General features: G+C 46.0%; 1 protein-coding gene across 1 annotated transcript; it reads left to right on the plus strand.

The window, feature by feature from the left end:
- Positions 1-7,561: 7,561 nt before the first annotated feature.
- On the plus strand, positions 7,562-17,135 carry FKBP4 (FKBP prolyl isomerase 4). The gene is made up of 10 exons (XM_036299202.1): positions 7,562-8,262; positions 10,575-10,719; positions 11,172-11,314; positions 12,126-12,246; positions 12,512-12,668; positions 13,597-13,687; positions 13,790-13,873; positions 14,123-14,308; positions 14,846-15,085; positions 16,330-17,135. Exons 1-10 carry the CDS (start codon positions 8,158-8,160, stop codon positions 16,432-16,434), a joined length of 1,377 nt encoding a protein of 458 aa, XP_036155095.1. The 5' UTR covers positions 7,562-8,157; the 3' UTR covers positions 16,435-17,135.
- Positions 17,136-17,641: the final 506 nt, after the last annotated feature.

Here is a 17,641-nt window from a genome sequence, read left to right on the forward strand (position 1 = left end):
TGGTGCAGCCACTGTGGAAGACAGTATGGAGTTTCCTCAAAAAACTACAAATGGAACTCCCACTTGACCCTGTGATCCTTCTTCTAGGAATATATCCCAAGAAACCAGAAACACCAATCAGAAACGATATATGCAGCCATATGTTCATAGCAGCACAATTCACCATAGCTAAGATCTGGAAACAGCCTAAGTGCCCATCAGTAGATGAATGGATTAGAAAGCTGTGGTACATCTACATGATGGAATATTATGCTGCTGTAAAAAGGAAGGAACTCTTACCATTTGCAACGGCATGGATGGAACTGGAGGGCATTATGCTAAGTGAAATAAGCCAGTCAATGAAGGAAAAATACCACATGATCTCACTCATTCATTGATAATAAAGACCATTATGAACTTATGAACAATAATAGATACAGAGGCAGAGCTGCCTCGAACAGATTGTCAAACTGCAGCGGGAAGGCCGGGGAGGGTTGGGGGGCAGGAGGGAGGGGGGTAAGAGATCAACCAAAGGACTTGTATGCATGCATATAAGCATAACCAATGGACATAAGACACTGCGGGGTAGGGGAGGCCAGGGGATTGTCAAGGGTGGGGGGAAAAAAAGGACACATATGTAATACTCTTTGTAATACTTTAAGCAATAAAATAAATAAAATAAAAATAAAAATGGCAGCAGAGTAAGTGGATGCTGCACAAACATGCTCCCAGGAACAAACTGGAATTACAACTAAAATACAGAAAAACTTCCTGAATAATCAACGGAAAACTCGCAGGAGAGAACCCTGATACCCGAGGACCAAAAGTGGAGACTGCATAGAGACTGGTAGGAGGGGCAAAAGCAAGAAAGGGCGGACCAGGAGACATCAACTGAGGTCCCATAGCGATATTTCAGTCATGGGGGGCTCCCACTGAGAACTCTAGGATCTAATCCTCAAGCTGGCCCCCCCAGCAGAGAGCACCAGAGCTAAGAAGGGTACCCACATAACATCTGGCTGTGAAAAGCAGTAGGGTGCTATCTGCCAGGGAGTGACATCTGAAAGTCAGGCACCCTCTTAAAGGACTAGCACACAGGATTCCCTGTGGAGCCACTCACCTTGTGCTCAGGCAGAGGGAGGGTGAAGTGGACTGGAGCTGTGAGAGCAGAGGCCAGGATTAGAGACTCAGGGGATAGAGCTCAGGAGGCAGACACCCCAATTTTCCTGGGCTGAGTCATTCCTTCAGGCAGCAAAGAACATCTTTCCCACATAGACATTTGCCTTGCCTGGCAGGAGTGGGGGAGACAGTTGACACACCCTATTGGAAAACACCTTTTCCTGAGGCCACTTAAGAGATTAAAAATAACAATTAGCCTTCAGGCAGAAGCAAATGCCCCAACCTATTGAAAAAAAACTCTCACCACACCTGAGGACAATTGCCTGGGGGTGGGGGGGGCGGTGCAATTCAAGTTGGAATCCTATCAGAGGCAGAGGCGGTTTCTAGAGGCTCTGAGTCTTTGCCTGATCTAATTAGTCAGCAACAGCCTTAAATGCTGTCCTGCACTAGAGATTGAGAGATGTAGAGGATCTACCTAATACATAGTCATAAACCCAAACAGACTACCAAAATGAGGAGACAAGGAAACAACTCCCAAATGAAAGAATTAGAGAATTCTCCAGAAGAGATAAATGAAGCAGAGATAAGAAATTTATCTAAAACAGAGTTCAGAGTACTGATGGTAAAGATGCTCAACAGCATGAAAAAAGATATAGTAACTATGAAAAAAGAACAGTCTAAGATAAAGAATGACACAACACAGGCCTAACTGGTTTGGCTCAGTGGATAAAGCGTCAGCCTGCGGACTCAAGGGTCCCAGGTTTGAGTCCGGTCAAGGGCATGTACCTTGGTTGCAGGCACATACCCAGAAAGGAGTGTGCAGGAGGCAGCTGATCGATGTTTCTCTCTCATTGATGTTTCTAGCTCTCTATCCCTCTCCCTTCCTCTCTGTAAAAAAATCAATAAAAAATATTTTTAAAAAAGAAAAAGAATGACACAACACAAAGAACACATTGGAAGTAATACACAGAAGATTAGGGGAAGCTGCGTATCAAATCAGTTAATTAGAAGACAGTTGAAAATATAACTCAATCAGAGAACCAAAAAGAAAAAACAATTAAAAAACAGGAGGACAGCTTAAGGGAGCTGTGGGACAATGTGAAACATAACAATTTAGAATAGCAGGTGTGCCAGAAGAGGCAGAAAGGGAGAAAGGAATAGAGAACATGTTTGAAGAAATAATGGCAGAAAAATTCCCTAACCTGGTAAGGAAAAAGTCACACAAGTTCTGGAGGCACAGAGAACCCCAAGCAAGAAGAACCCAAACAGGCCCATGCCCAAACACATCATAATTAAAGTGCCAAAAATTAAAGACAAAGAGAGAATCTTAAAGGCAGCAAGAGAAAAGAAAACTGTCACCTACAAAGATGTTCCCATAAGGAGTTCCGATTTCTTATCAGAAACTCTACAGGCCAGAAGGGAATGACATGAAGTACTCAAGGTAATGGAAAGCAAGGATCTGAAACCAAGATTACTATATCCAGCAAGGCTATCATTCAAAGTAGACAGTAAATAAAGAGCTTCCCAGATAATAATAAAAAAAAAGGCTAAAGGAGTACATTACCAAACCAGCATTACAAGAAATGCTAAAAGGACTGCTGTAATGAGAAGAAGAAACAGAGAGAAAAACCTAGCCATACAGAATTAAAATGGCAATAAGTAAGTACCTATCAATAATAACCCTAAATGTAAATGAATTAAATACTCCAAAGAAAAGGCATAGGGTAGCTAAATGGATACAAAAATATGACCCAATTATATGCTGTCTCCAAGAGACCCACCTCAAAACAAAAGACACACACAGGATGAGAATGAAGGGATGGGAAAAAAAATTTTTCCATGCAAATGGAAAAGAAAAAAAAGCTGGAGTAGCAATATTCATATTTGACAAAATAGACTTCAAAATGAAGGCCATCACAAGAGACAACAAAAGTCACTACATAATACTAAAGGGATTGATCTAACAAGACCATATAACCCTGGTAAACATATATGCACCCAATATAGGAGCACCTAAATATATTTAAAAATCTTCTAGAGGATTTTAACAGAGAGATCGACAACAATACAGTCATAGTAGGGGACTTTAACACCCCTCTGACTTCAATGGATAGATCTTTCAGACAAAAACTTAACAAGGAAACAGAGACTCTAAAGGACACACTGGATCAAATAGATTTAATTTACATTTATAGAACATATCACCCCAACACAGCAGAATATACATTCTTCTCAAGTGCATATGGATCATTCACAAAGATAGACCACATGTTAGGACACAAAACAAGCCTCTACAAGTTCAAGAAGATTGAAATCTTATCAAGCATCTTCTCATATCACAGTGGAATGAAATTATAAATCAACTACAGTAAAAACACCCAAAAACATTCAAACACATGGAGGCTAAATAGCATGTTATTAAACAATGAATGGGTTACCAACAAGATCAAGGAAGAAATCAAAAACTTCCTGGAAACAAATGACAATGAACACACAACAACCCAAAATCTCTGGGACACAGTAAAAGCAGTCCTGAGGAAAGTGCATAGCACAACAGGCGTACCTCAAAAAACAAGAAAAATCAGCAATAAACTATGTAACCCTACAACTTAAAAAACTAGAAAGAGAACAAAAAGAAAAGCCCAGAGTAAGTAGAAGGAAGGAAATAATAAAGATTAGAGCAGAAATAAATAACATAGAGACTAAAATAAATAAATAAATACCAAAAAAAATCAATGAAACCAGGAGCTGGTTATTTGAAAGGATAAACAAAATTGATAAACTGTTAGCCAGACTCATCAAGAAACAAAGAGAGAGGACACAAATAAATAAAATCAGAAACGAAAGTGGAGAAGTAACCACTGACACCACAGAAATACAAAGGATTGTAAGAAAATACTGTGAACAACTAAATGCCAACAAGCTGGACAATGTGAATGAAATGGACAAATTCCTAGAAAAATATAATCTCCCAAAACTGAATCAGGAAGAATCAGAAAAACTGAATAGGCCAATAACAATTGATGAAATTGAGCAGCAATCAAAAAACTCCCACCCAAAAAAAATAATAATAAATAAATAAATAATTTAATAAAAATAAAAACTCCCACCAAACAAAAGCCTAGGTCCAGACAGCTTCACAAGGGAGTTTTACCAAACATTCAAAGGGGAACTAACGTCTATACTCCTCAAACTATTTCAGAAAATCCAAGAGGAATGAACACTTCTAAACTCTTTTTTTGAGGCTACCATTATCCTAATTCCAAAACCAGATAAAGACACTATAAAGAAAGAGAATTACAGGCCAATATTCCTGATGAACATAGATGCTAAAATCCTCAACAAATATTAGCAAATCAGATCCAGCAATATATTTAAAAGATCATACACCAGGATCAAGTGGGATTTATTCCAGGGATGCAAGGCTGGTACAATATTCACAAATCAATAAATGTGACACATTACATAAACAAATTGAAAGACAAAAATCACATGGTCATATCAATAGACACAGAGAAAGCCTTTGACAAAATCCAACACCCATTTTTGGTAAAAACTCTCAGCAAAGAGAGGGAGCACATCTCAACATGATAAAGGTCATATATGACAAACCTACAGCCAACGTCATAGTCAATGGGCAAAAACTAAAACCATTTCCTCTAAGAACAGGAACAAGACAGGGATGCCCACTTTCACCACTCCTGTTTGACATCGTACTAGAAGTGCTAGCCATAGTAATGAGACAAAAAGAGGAAATAAAAGGCATCCAAATTGGAAAAGAAATAGTTTTGGATATGTGCCCTGAACAGAAATCCAACTCCTCATTTTTTAATGTATTGGACAATGCTCCAACTAACTGAGCCACACCAGCCAGTGCTTTGGTATTACATTTTTTACCTAAATCATAATGGTAATGTTCTAATTCCTAGCTTGGGTGGTATATTACCAAGGTTTATTACATTGGTATGTTACATAACATGTGTGTACATGTATATACATACACACATTCTTATCTCTCATTTTTTAAACGATCCAAATATTATATATTTTTTTAAATATTTAATAGCACTGGCAGTCTAAGAAGAAAAAATAGCAACTTTAAAAAACAAGGGGTTTTCATGTGTGAAAGATGGCCCTTGCATTAGGAAGATGAGCTCAGGATGGCTCATTTTGGCAATAAAATTTCTAACCGTAGCATGAGTCATCTGCAGAGTATGGTGGATGATTTTTTTTAAGTGTGCTCTCTTTCTCCAGCAAAAGGGGAAATTTTCGGAAGGATTTTACATGACTGAATGATACTGAATGGAAATAATTACATTGTTAAATATCTTTGATGAGAAAAGTAATTCAAACAGTGGGTGGGAGGAAGGGGTTAGGAAGAGGAGGGAGAGTACAGAACATCTGTACACGTTCTACACTGAATATGTGTTAAATTTTACAATTGGAAGAATATAATATAAATAACCAGAAAAAAAAATCTAGAAACAATAAGGTCCTGCTCTGATATTGAAGAACCCAACGCCTACTGCCCCTCACTCCCCATCCCATCTCCCAGCCCCTGCATCTACTCACTCACTGAATGGGGAAAGAACTTTTTTGCTAGAAACCTTTCCCTCTTATCCTTCCCCTTCCCCTCCAATCTTGTCTTTCCCCTCTCTTACAGATTTTTGCATTCTTAGCACTTTGTTCCCATCTCCACCATTGCACTTAACACACCATGCTAGAGAGCTGACATACGTTTCTTCCTCTTTAACCATCACAACTACTCTCATCAACAGATGTTACTATCCCCATAACCTGCCCCAAATCAAATGGTTAGTACATGGGCGACCCAATGCATATGCTCGTTCTACTGCTATTGTGTGTTTATACAATGACAAGCACAGCTTAAGTACTTGATTAATGCGTGCTGACAGGAAGTAAAAGACACAGACTTATGCTATTTGCTTCCAATGAAGAAATATGTTCAGAAAAGCATTAATTTAAAAGTGAACTTTTCTCTTCTACCCTAACTTGTTCTTCCAAATAAACCCAGTGGCCCTAGCATTGAAAGAAACCAGCACATGTTGAGAATAAGCAGGTTCATAAGCCAACAACAAAATAACTGCCAAACCGGCAAGCCAAGCACCCTGCCCTCCTTCCCTGTCTCCTGGAGTCTTAGAGGGTTGGGGCACTGTTACTTCCTTCTTACCCTACTAAGGAAAGTGTAGAAAATAAATAGATTTACCCCTAGTGAGTCAACCTTCTCCCCCAGTATCCTCCCAGGGTCTCCTCAGTCATCTAATAAGAAATGTTATAGTTGTGGCTAAACTCATTTGCTGTAAATTGCTGGAGAAGACAGTTTCATTTCTTCTGCATCTCTTTCCAGTAAAGTTTGATCAGGAAGAACTATGATGAATTATTAAATTACATTAAGTTACTGAAATTTTATCTGTAACTGCCTTTTTGATTACCTATCTAAATGGGACAGTTTGTGTACAATAGCCAAGTGCCAGGTCCAGAGCCAGGGCTTAAAATAAAGTTTTATTATTATTATTGGAATACAAATTCATAATAGCCAATGATTATTTTATATCACTCACCAGGCAACAGTAAACTGGGATTAAGCCCTAGCTGGTTTGGCTCAGTAGACAGAGCACTGGCCAGTGGACTGAAGGTCTTGGGTTCGATTCCGGTCAAGGGCACATACCTCAGTTGCAGGCTCCATCCTCTGCCCCATCGGGGCTCAAGCGGGAGGCAACCTACCCATGTACATCTCTCACATTAGATGTTTCTCTCTGTCTCTCCCCCTCCGGTCCACCCTAAAAATCAATGGAAAAAATATCCTCGAGTGAGGATTTAAAATAATTTAAAAATAAGCACTCAATAAAAGATAAACGGGTTAAGTTCTGAGCAAAATTAAGACCCTCTCCAGAAGGATCTTTTGGTCGAAAAGCTATTGTTTGGGTAACTAGGTATTGCAGAGCTTTGACCCACCACACAGGTGCTCTGCACTCCACAGGCAGTTGATAAACACTTGGGAATCAAGTATTGAGAAAATATACCTTGCCACAGGTCTTTCGTAAAATGGAATGACTTTTTTCGTGAGCTGAAACCATTTCTGTTTTTAAGTATTAACCAAAAGAGCAGTTTTATTATTGTCCCGGACAGACCATTAAATACGGCCCCGGTGTAAGAATCCTTAGCTCAGCGGGTCATTTCTTGCAAATCGGCTACTCCACGCGGTTTGAAGAACTGAAGGCCGCACATCTTCCGGGCTCTGGGGAAGTCGAGGCTGCTCTCGCCCAATTCTGTGCATTTGTGGTAAGCGCTGCTTATTCCCGGCCACTCCCCCGCTTACCTCCCTGACGTGCTCCCCATTTCGTTAAGCGTGCACGCCCAGTGAGCACGGAGAGGCCATGCCGTCTAGTGTTTACGGTCGGCATTTATGAATATGCGCGCCTACGGTCCCGGGGAGACCGACGCGCTGCCACTCACAGCCGCTACGCAGCTCTGCACACACCGCGCGGCGGGCTGCAGAGTACAGGATGGATCTGGGTGGCAGGCTAGGGACTGAGTGATGTAGGGGCATCGAGAAGGCTCTGGAAGAATCCGGTTAGATCGGGAAGCGGCCGAGGGAGGCCGAGGGAGAGCGTGTGGCTGGGGGAAGGCCGGTCCCCAGAGCCCGAGGGTCCCAGGAGTAGGGGCCGCGGACCCGGCCGCCAGCAGGAGGAAACTGCGCCCACAGCACTGGAACCGGCTCCGCCGCCGCCGTCTCCAGAAACTTCTCCACCCCCACCGCTTCGTCTCTCGCTCCCGCCCCGGCTCCTCCCAGCCCCTCCCTCCGCGGTGAGGTGGGACCAATCGCTCCAGCGGCCGCTCGGTACCCACCTCCTCCCGCTCCCCCGCCGGACTCGCTGCGACCCGCGAGCGCAGGAGGCGGAGGGCTCGCGCCACAGACCAGATCGCAGGTCGGAGCCCGCGAGGCGGCGCCCGCAGCCCCGTGCAGACAGGCCGGCGGCCGAGAGGGTTTGGCGCGCGCCCAAGACCCGGCTCCCTGAGTAAACGGCGCACGGAGCGGCTATGACCGCCGAGGAGATGAAGGCGGCCGAGAGCGGGGCGCCGTCCGCGCCGCTGCGAATCGAAGGAGTGGACATCAGCCCCAAGCAGGATGAAGGCGTGCTGAAGGTGAGGGCGGGAGGCGCCGGGGAACCGGGGCCGCCGGGGGCCGCCGAGCCCCCTCGCAGCCGCCCTCCCACCGCGCCTGGAAGCCCCCGGCCGGGCACAGGGGGCACAGGGGGCGGAGGGGAGGGGACGGCCGCCCCTGCAGCCTCTCCCGACAGTCGTTGAGTGGTCGTGCAGCCACCGACTGGTTGCAACGCCTTCCTGGACTGGGCTGCGTAGTTTGGAGTGAGAAGGCGGCCGCGGGCTCGGAAGGGGGTGGCCTAGGTGCGCGGCCCTGCCCTGGCCCATTTTCCGGCCCCCTTGGAAGCCTGTAGTCGGGGCTCAGGCCCCCGACCCTGCAGCGCCAACTCCGGCGTGCGCGTGCCGCGGGGAGGGGGCGGGGAGAAGCGGGAGGAATGGGGCGCGGCGGTGCACGCGAGCAGAAGCTCAGGGGCCCTGGGCAGCGTGCGCCCGGGGGGCCTCCGCCACGCCGCCCCTCCCTCACCTCATTTCTAGCTCCTTCCCTGCCTGCAGCAGCCGGGAAGGCCTATGGCCGCCTTCGTCGGTGGTGGTGCGAGAACTCGCCTACTAGCGCTAGCAATTAGTTAGCGGGGACTTGAAGCGGGTTACAAGAGTTATTTCCTGACCGAGAGGCTTCTGTGCAACTTAGTGCCCGGGCCTGGCCGCGAGGAAGGTTCTGGCGCCCTCCGCCCTCTCATTAACCCCTTTCTAAAGGTTGGGACTTAGCTAGGTCACCCGCTCAGCCATGCTGTCCCCCTCCCGCAAGCCTCGGGAAAACCAGGGAGCGGTGCATGCCGGGACCTGTAGTTCCCCTCCCACCTCGGATCCCCCGCCTTTCCTGATTTGGGGCTTGGGGTGTGGGGTGTGGTGCCGAGAGGAGGTGCTTTGCTTGGGAGCCTGGTGCAGTGTAACCGCCAACTGCAAATAGCCCGAGTAAAGGGGGAGGTGTCAGGGACTCGGGGAGCAAGGCAACTTGACCTGGGTCAGGACAACCACCGGTGGTTCAGAGCAGGTTCTGCGGAGTCCAGGATAGCGAAATCCTAGCCCGGATCTCATGCCCACCGCCTAACGCCACGTGTGTGTGTGTGTGTGTGTGTGTGTGTGTGTGTGTACGCGCGCGCGCGTGCTCCTGGACAAACCTCCAGGAGCCCAGCCCCTACCTAGTCCAGAAATGCATTCTAGATCTTGGAATCTCAAGCTGCTCTCCCAATGGGCATGTGGCTTCCCCTTATCTCTCCAGTGTCCTGGTGATTTCTACAAGGAAGGGTCAGTTCCCCTTTTATCCTCCACTCCTTTCCCTTAGTTTTTCTACTCCTAATCCCTTGTCCATTCTATCTTGGAAATTTTCCTTAAGAGGACAATGAAAACACCTACCAGGTTGCCCATGGAGGGACCTTTTCTAAATGCTAAGGAAGAGAAGCAGAGACTTATAAATTCCTGGGAAATACCCTTAGCCCAGAAATGGAGGACTTAAACCAGCCTACCAGTTTGGAATGCGCATGTTCTGAGTCACAGTTTAGGGCCTGACACCTGTGCTCATATGTAATCCTATATAATAAAAGGGTAATATGCAAATTGACCAGTCGATAGAACAACCAGTCGCTATGATGCACACTGACCACCAGAGGGCAAATGCTCAACGCAGGAGCTGCCCCCAGCCCATAGGCCTGATCTGGGCCTGCCGGCCACCCCCTCAGTCCTTTTCCCCAGCCAGCAGGCTCCAATCACCTGATGGCAGCCAGGGAACCAGGAGTGGATGGCGGCGGGGAGTGGGGCCAGTTGCCAGCAGCCTGGGAAGATGGCCCTGATCGCAGGCCAGGCCTAGGGACTGTGCCCATGCACAAATTTCGTGCGCCAGGCCTCTAGTCTGGTATATTCCTTTTTATCTTTTGGACTTTTCATTTCTCATATTCCTCTCCTTATATCCAAATCAGACCTTGATCTGATGGTCACTGGCATTTAGAAAGAATGAGAAAACAGAGCATAAATACTTCTTTGCTGCTGCTATAAATTTTACCAATTTAATCCTCCAACAACTCAGAAAGGGATTATCATCACTACTTTACAAATAAGATTTAGAGAGTTTGAGTGTCTCCAGTTTTTCAAACCAAGTCATATCACACCTCAAGAAAGATTGGGAGGTCAGTTGGCTTCTAGCCAAGCTTGGTATCAGAATCCTTTGAGGATTGGTCCTTTGAATCTATTTATAAGGAGGCAGAAGACCTTCTCTATGTTCCTGTCAGGGGTGTGCAGGCAGTTTTTTGCTTCTTTCTACCCCCATCTCTGGGGATTCACCTTCTCCCCCTTCCTCCCAGGTCATCAAGCGAGAGGGCATGGGCACAGAGATGCCCATGATTGGGGACCGAGTCTTCGTTCACTACACTGGCTGGCTATTAGACGGTACCAAGTTTGACTCCAGTCTGGACCGCAAAGACAAATTCTCCTTTGACCTGGGAAAAGGTAGGCAAAACCTAGGCTTGGTAGATAGGCTTTGAGGAGGGTGTAAGCTGTTACGAGTGGAAAACATATTTTCAGAAGCTTAAGGAGGAATGGTATATTACAGACTGTTGATTTTGTTGTTATTGTTACTCCTTTTTCTTCCACTGTCCTGTAACTGTATTGATTCCTCTCTCTTTTCCCTGATCACCTCTGAATACCTCACTTCCTCTTCAGGAGTGAACCACTCTGTTTCTTAAACACCTTTGTTCTAGAGTTGAGTGTGTGTTGTTGTCTTTTTGTTTGTTTGTTTTAAGAGGCCTGGGACGACAGCACTGGTTGCAACCAGGTTTTCTACCTTTCTGGTCCCATTTCAAAAGATTGTCCAGCTTCCCCTTGGACATGGTATTCTGAGGCCACTGAGCCCTGAGTCACGTCCCTACCAAGGAGGACCTGTTTGCTCTCTGTACCTACAGGGGAGGTCATCAAGGCTTGGGACATTGCTGTAGCAACCATGAAGGTGGGAGAAGTATGTCACATCACCTGCAAACCAGACTATGCCTACGGGTTGGCAGGTAGCCCTCCGAAGATCCCTTCCAATGCCACACTTGTGTTTGAGGTAAATGTCCGGCCAGAGAGCAAGGCAAAGAGCCAGCGTTATCTCAGCTCAGGGTCTGGCTGCCCTCCAGTCCTTCCTGCTGCTTAGAGACAATGTAGCCAAACCTGAGGGCCTGGCCTTTAAGGGGAGAAGAGAAATGCACATAGCTTACTGCTACCAGAATGTGGGCTGTGATGGAGATTTCAGGTGGGAAGAGGTGGCCACGAATCCCTTTTCAAACTCGAAGCAGGATAATGGGTTGAGACATGTTTATCTCAAAAGCAGTGCCCATAGGAGATGGGGTATAACTTTAACTGAAAGGAGTCTGGAGGTCAGAATCTGCATGCAGTTATAAATGACAGTATAGAATTGGCGCCTAGAGATCAGAGGTGGGGAGAGATGCCTCCCTCCATGAGTCAAGATAGTGAGGGACATTTTCACTTGACACCATTCAGTCTGAAGGTAGTTGAGCCCTAATGGCCACTAACACTTGGAGAATGTTCAGAAAATTACTGGGAGATGTTGGGTCATTTCTAATGCCTGTCAGATTGGGCATCTCAATTAACCAAGTTAGGATTGTCTGGAACATATCCTTACTATGTGGAGCAGGTAGTAAATAGATTGATCTCAGGTTAATCTCTGCGGCCTGCCTCTACCAAAGTTAACACCTAGAGCAGATCTTGACAACTAAGCAAAAGTGTCACTTTGTCCACTCCTAGTGTGGCTGACCTAGTCTAGCAGTTACTAGGGACTCTTCTGAATAAAAGTTGTATATCACTGTTGATGAGTTAGTGCTGAAAGGAGTTGTGTCACCTTACATCTTTCCCCACAGGTGGAGTTATTTGAGTTCAAGGGAGAGGACCTGACAGAAGAGGAAGATGGTGGAATCATCCGGAGAATACGGACTCGGGGCGAAGGCTATGCCAAGCCCAATGAGGGTGCTATTGTAGAGGGTGAGACGGTAGTCTGGTTTTAATTTGGTTTCTGATACTTAGTCTCTGGGTGGCTTTGGGCAAGTCACTTCCTTTCCCTGATCCTTTTTTCTTGTCTATAAAATGACAATTGGACATATCTTCTTAATTATCCCCTAAGTCTGAGAACACAGCCAGGGCATCTTGGGGGCAAGAAGTGATGCGGTAATAGAGTTAGGCTCATAGCATCCTTCTTCAATCACCTGCCCACTCACACACCTGGTACATTGCCTCTCTTGCATGCCAGTCGCACTGGAAGGGTACTACAAGGACCAGATTTTTGATCAGCGGGAGCTCCACTTTGAGATCGGCGAGGGTGAGAGTCTGGATCTGCCTTGTGGGCTGGAGAAAGCCATTCAGCACATGGAAAAAGGAGAACATTCCATTGTGCACCTCAAGCCCAGGTGAGGAATGGGCACTTTGTAGAGCAGGTGGGTGAACCAAGGTCAGAGATCTACATGTCCACAGTGAGTCGTATAACTGGCCATGTGTATCCTTTCCTCTGCATGTGTTCACTACCCCCACAGCTTCATTAGTGTTCACGATGCCTCTGGGCACACCAAACATAGGCCATTATGATCTCTTTGCTGTATTTAGGAATGTGGCCACAATTGTCCACATCTCCTTGGATCAGAACGTAATCTTTTCAGTCATGGCTCATGGCTGCTACAGGCTCTCTCTCTTCTTTATATATATATATATATATATATTTTTTTTTAATTGATTTCAGATAGGAAGAGAGTGAGAGATGGAAACATCAATGATGAGAGAGTATCATTGACTGGCTGCCTCCTGCAGCCAGGGGGCCTACTGGGGATCAAGCCCGCAACTCGAGCATGTCCCCTTGACTGGAATCGAACCTGGGACCTTCCAGTCTGCAGTTCAGTGCTCTATCCACTGAGCCTAACCAGCTAGGGCAACTCTCTCTACTGACATCAAGATTTCCATCTCCCATGAATTCCTTCACTCATAAATGACATTTATTGAAACACACCTACTCTGTGCCAGACACAATGCTAGAAATTCCTAGGTATTGAGAGGCATTGTTCCTGCCATCTATTGACTCATTTTTCAGTGAGATGCCATTTAAATTTGTAATCATGCCAGTATGTAGTATGAGTTATTCCAAGGGTATGTAAGATACTAAGAGACCAACTGATTGTGTAAAGATGTCAGGGAAGATTTGGCTAAATAGGAAACATTTGAACCAGGTTTCAAGGGATGGGGAGGTACTTCCAGGAAACAGATAATAAAGCCTTTTTCGTGGAGCAGGTTAAATGTTGCTGAGATAACCTAGAGCTTTTTTTGTTTGTTTTGTTTTTGTCCCCACAGCTATGCTTTTGGCAGTGTTGGGAAAGAAAAGTTCCAAATCCCACCAAATGCTGACCTGAAATATGAAATCCAGCTCAAGAGTTTTGAGAAGGTGAGTTTACTCAAGGCCTTCCCTATCCTGGAGTCAGTTCCCACCCTGCAAGTGATTCTCTGGGGTAACTGACAGTTGTGTTTCTTCCTTGGGGGACGGCAGGCCAAGGAGTCTTGGGAGATGAATTCAGAGGAGAAGCTGGAACAAAGCACCATAGTGAAAGAGCGGGGCACTGTGTACTTCAAGGTGAGCCGGCAGCCATGGTCCAGAGGATACCCTTCCCCCGATGGCTGAGGTCATCTTCTGGCAGGGAGTAGACAAGTGGCACCTGCAGTCTTCACTGAGTGTATCTGAGCCAGCTGGTCTTGCTGGCGGGGGGCGGGTCATGGGTGGGCAGGACTCTCTTAGGCCCAGAGGCCCACTGGTGTCTGCCAGGTATGACAGCCTGATGCCACTGGACCTGTGCTGTATGCCTGAACCTCCTTCCCATTCTAGGAAGGCAAGTACAAGCAAGCTTTGCTGCAATACAAGAAGATTGTGTCCTGGCTGGAATACGAGTCCAGTTTCTCTGATGAGGAAGCACAAAAGGCACGGGCCCTTCGGCTGGCCTCCCATCTCAACCTGGCCATGTGTCATCTGAAACTACAGGCCTTCACAGCTGCCATTGAAAGCTGTAACAAGGTGAGGCCCCTTTAAATCAGGCATGGGAGCAACATTCACAGGCAAGGTTGGGGTGAGCTGCCAGCATGTCTGAATCTTGCCCTCAGTGACTAGGGTAGGAGTAAGCAGGGTGGAACATTGGGAGCTCAGAGATTAAGGGCCCAGAGGCAGGAGATAGGAGAAGCAAGTGCCTTGGCTTCAGTGGTGGGAGGCAGTTGACCCAGAGATGGAAGGAAACACTGGATGGTAAGAGCTGCTTAAGTGTTTTGTTCACCCTGGTTCTTAGCTTTTCCCTCTTACATACTTGCTTTATTCTAAAGAGAATGGAAATGTTGTCAGAAGTCCTTCTCCCATCTGAAGACCTCTCTTCCCTCTCTGCCTCTTGGACTAAATGAGGTTCTTCCCTAGACCTTGGTCTTTTCCATTTAATGCTCCAAGACTCATTCTTTCTGGAGTAGAGCCAGCGGTTTCCATTCTCCATCATCCTCTGGAACCCAGTCTTAGCCAGATAAGCTACAGTAGCTGAGGTCTCACTGTTGCTTCCTCCCTCATCATTAGGCCTTGGAGCTGGAGAGCAACAATGAGAAGGGCCTTTTCCGCCGGGGAGAGGCCCACCTGGCAGTGAATGACTTTGACTTGGCACGGGCTGACTTCCAGAAGGTCCTGCAGCTCTACCCCAGCAACAAAGCCGCTAAGGCCCAGCTGGCTGTCTGCCATCAGCGGATCCGCAAGCAGCTTGCACGGGAGAAGAAGCTCTATGCCAATATGTTTGAGAGGCTCGCTGAGGAAGAGAACAAGGTGAGGATCAGGACAGACACAGGGACGAGTAATGTCTGTATTTGCCCATCTCATTTCCTCGCGTCCCTCTGCCCAACCCAGCTGTTGTGGGCTCTTTGTGATTGTCTGTGCCAGTTCTGGCAACCAGAAGTGGCCCTCATCCCTGGAGCAATAGTGTGGGTGTTCCTCAGTGAAAACCCCTGCTGTCAGGGCCAGCATTCCTCATTGGTCAGGGCTGGAAACCCACTTGCAGGCCTTAGAGGTCAGGAGTTGTTTGCTGAGTGTGCTTTCCAACATAAGTTCTCTCTGCCTTTTTAAAACACAGGTTTTAAACATCTATTTTAAAATAGTAATACATTTACATTGTTCAAATTGTACAAAAGAATGTGTAGTAAAAAGCCTCCCACCATCCAAAAGCAACTGATATTACCAGTTCTTGTATCGTTCCAGTATGTTGAGTACATGTACAACCAGATACATTTATGTTTTCTCCCTTTTTCCTAATAAAAAGTAACATGCTCTATTTTCTGTACTATGCTTTCTTATCATCATACCTGAATACTTACTTTATATCTACAGCCAAAAGAGCTTTCACATTCTTCCTTATGCTTATATAGTATACCATTGCATAGATACATCATATCTCACTTACCCCACTCCCTGTCTCTAGTCTTCGGTGTTCTAGACCAGCATTGTCCTGTAGAAATATGCAGGCCATAAATAATTTTTAAATTTTCCATTAGCTATGTTAAAAAGAAACTGGTGAAATTAATTTTAATACTATTTCGTTGACCCAATTTATCTAAATATTAAACATGTTTAAAAATTGCATTTATATATTTTCAAACTAAGTCATCAAAATCCAATATGTATGTTAGACTTAAAACACATCAATTTGAACTAGCCAATTTAAAGTGCTCAGTAGCCACATGTAGTAGCTACCATGGTGGACAAGTACAGACTAAACAGTATTGCAGTGAATGATTTTATAAATTCATAGTTTTGTGCAGGTGTATCTTTAGGACATATCTAGAAAGGGAATTGTGTTGATGTAATTCTGCTAGAAGTTAATGTATATGTGTTTTTACTTAGGGAATGAGTATTTGTGGGTACAGACTATATACATGGTGACAGGGTGCTAGGTGTGTGGCACCAGACCAGATGAGTGCAGGCAGGCAAGAGTTGAGGACATGAAATAAAAGTCAGCCTTCTCATCAGGTGACTAGCTAAATGAGAGCTGGAATTCATCCTCTTTCTTTCTGCAGGCCAAGGCAGCAATAGCTGCAGGAGACCGGCACACTGATGCAGAGATGAAGGACGAGCCAAAGGATGTGGCAGGGAGCCAACCTCAGGTGGAGACGGAAGCATAGCCTCTCCCAGCCCTATTTCTGCAGCTGCCTGCTTCCCCTGCTCCCTTCTCTGCTCCACCCTGTTTGTTTTGTAAAAACTGAAGAAATTTGAGTGAATTAGACCTTTATTTTTCTATCTGGTTGGATGATGGCTTTGGGGGAAGGGGGAAAGGAGGAGCAGACTGGGGGGTTGAGGTGGGGTATCATTTTAGGTGTTTTCATCCCCTCTTCCCCTCCTCCTTCTCCCATTACATATGAATGGATGTCCACACACACATCAGAATGTTAATTTATTTTGCTTCTTTTTGCTATGCCTGTTTTTCAAATGGTAGAAGGATGTTAGTAGGGATGTGGGGTTGGATGTGAAATCAGGGTGGAGAGGATACCTCCTTGGGCAGCCATTTTCCTCCCCCTTTCCTCCTCCCTGTCCATTTCCAAACATGTAAACTCCATGTGGGTGCTAGGGGCATGGGAAAAACCACTGTTGTGCCCATTACTTCTCCATTCCCTTCCTCACCCAGATGGTGTGGTTGATGCTGTCTTCTGGTGTCATGGTGACCACCCCCTGTATCCCCTTCCAGTATTTTCCTCTCCAACCTATTTCTCTTCTCAACCAGGTTGTGTCCCCATCCCCACCCCCCTCAGCCTCTTCTCTGCACGTTGCTGAAGGTCCAGGCTCACCTCAAGTTCTACACTTGAGCAATAAAGTGGAAACAATAAAACCTGGGTGTCAGGCAGTCCTTTTTGTTTTGGCCTCAGAGGGTGGGCATGGGTGGGCTACATTATGGCAGTAAAATTGACAGAGTTGCCCTAACCAGTTTGACTCAGTGGATAGAGCATCAGCCTGGGGACTGAAAGGTCCCAGGTTCGATTCCAGTCAAGGGCATGTACCTGGGTTGCAGGCACATCCCCAGTAGGGGGTGTGCAGCAGGCAGCTGATCGATGTTTCTCTCTCATCGATGTTTCTAACTCTCTATCCTCTCCCTTCCTCTCTGTAAAAAATAAAAATTTTTTTAAAAAATTGACAGAGTCACCCGTCACATCCCCAGCCCTGCTTGAAATGCAGCATCTGATAGAGCAGCTGTAGTTGAGCAGGTACAACACTGCCATGCAGGGCCTCCTGGGTACTGTATAGGCTCCGACCAGGGCCTATGCTGAGACCTTGCCATAGGTTTCCAGCCCCCCCCGCCCCAAGCAGACTGGCAGTTTTGCCAACTCTGGTTGTCTT

This window comes from Myotis myotis, unplaced genomic scaffold, assembly GCF_014108235.1.
Source record: "Myotis myotis isolate mMyoMyo1 unplaced genomic scaffold, mMyoMyo1.p scaffold_m19_p_3, whole genome shotgun sequence".
NCBI classification, from domain to species: Eukaryota; Metazoa; Chordata; class Mammalia; order Chiroptera; family Vespertilionidae; genus Myotis; species Myotis myotis.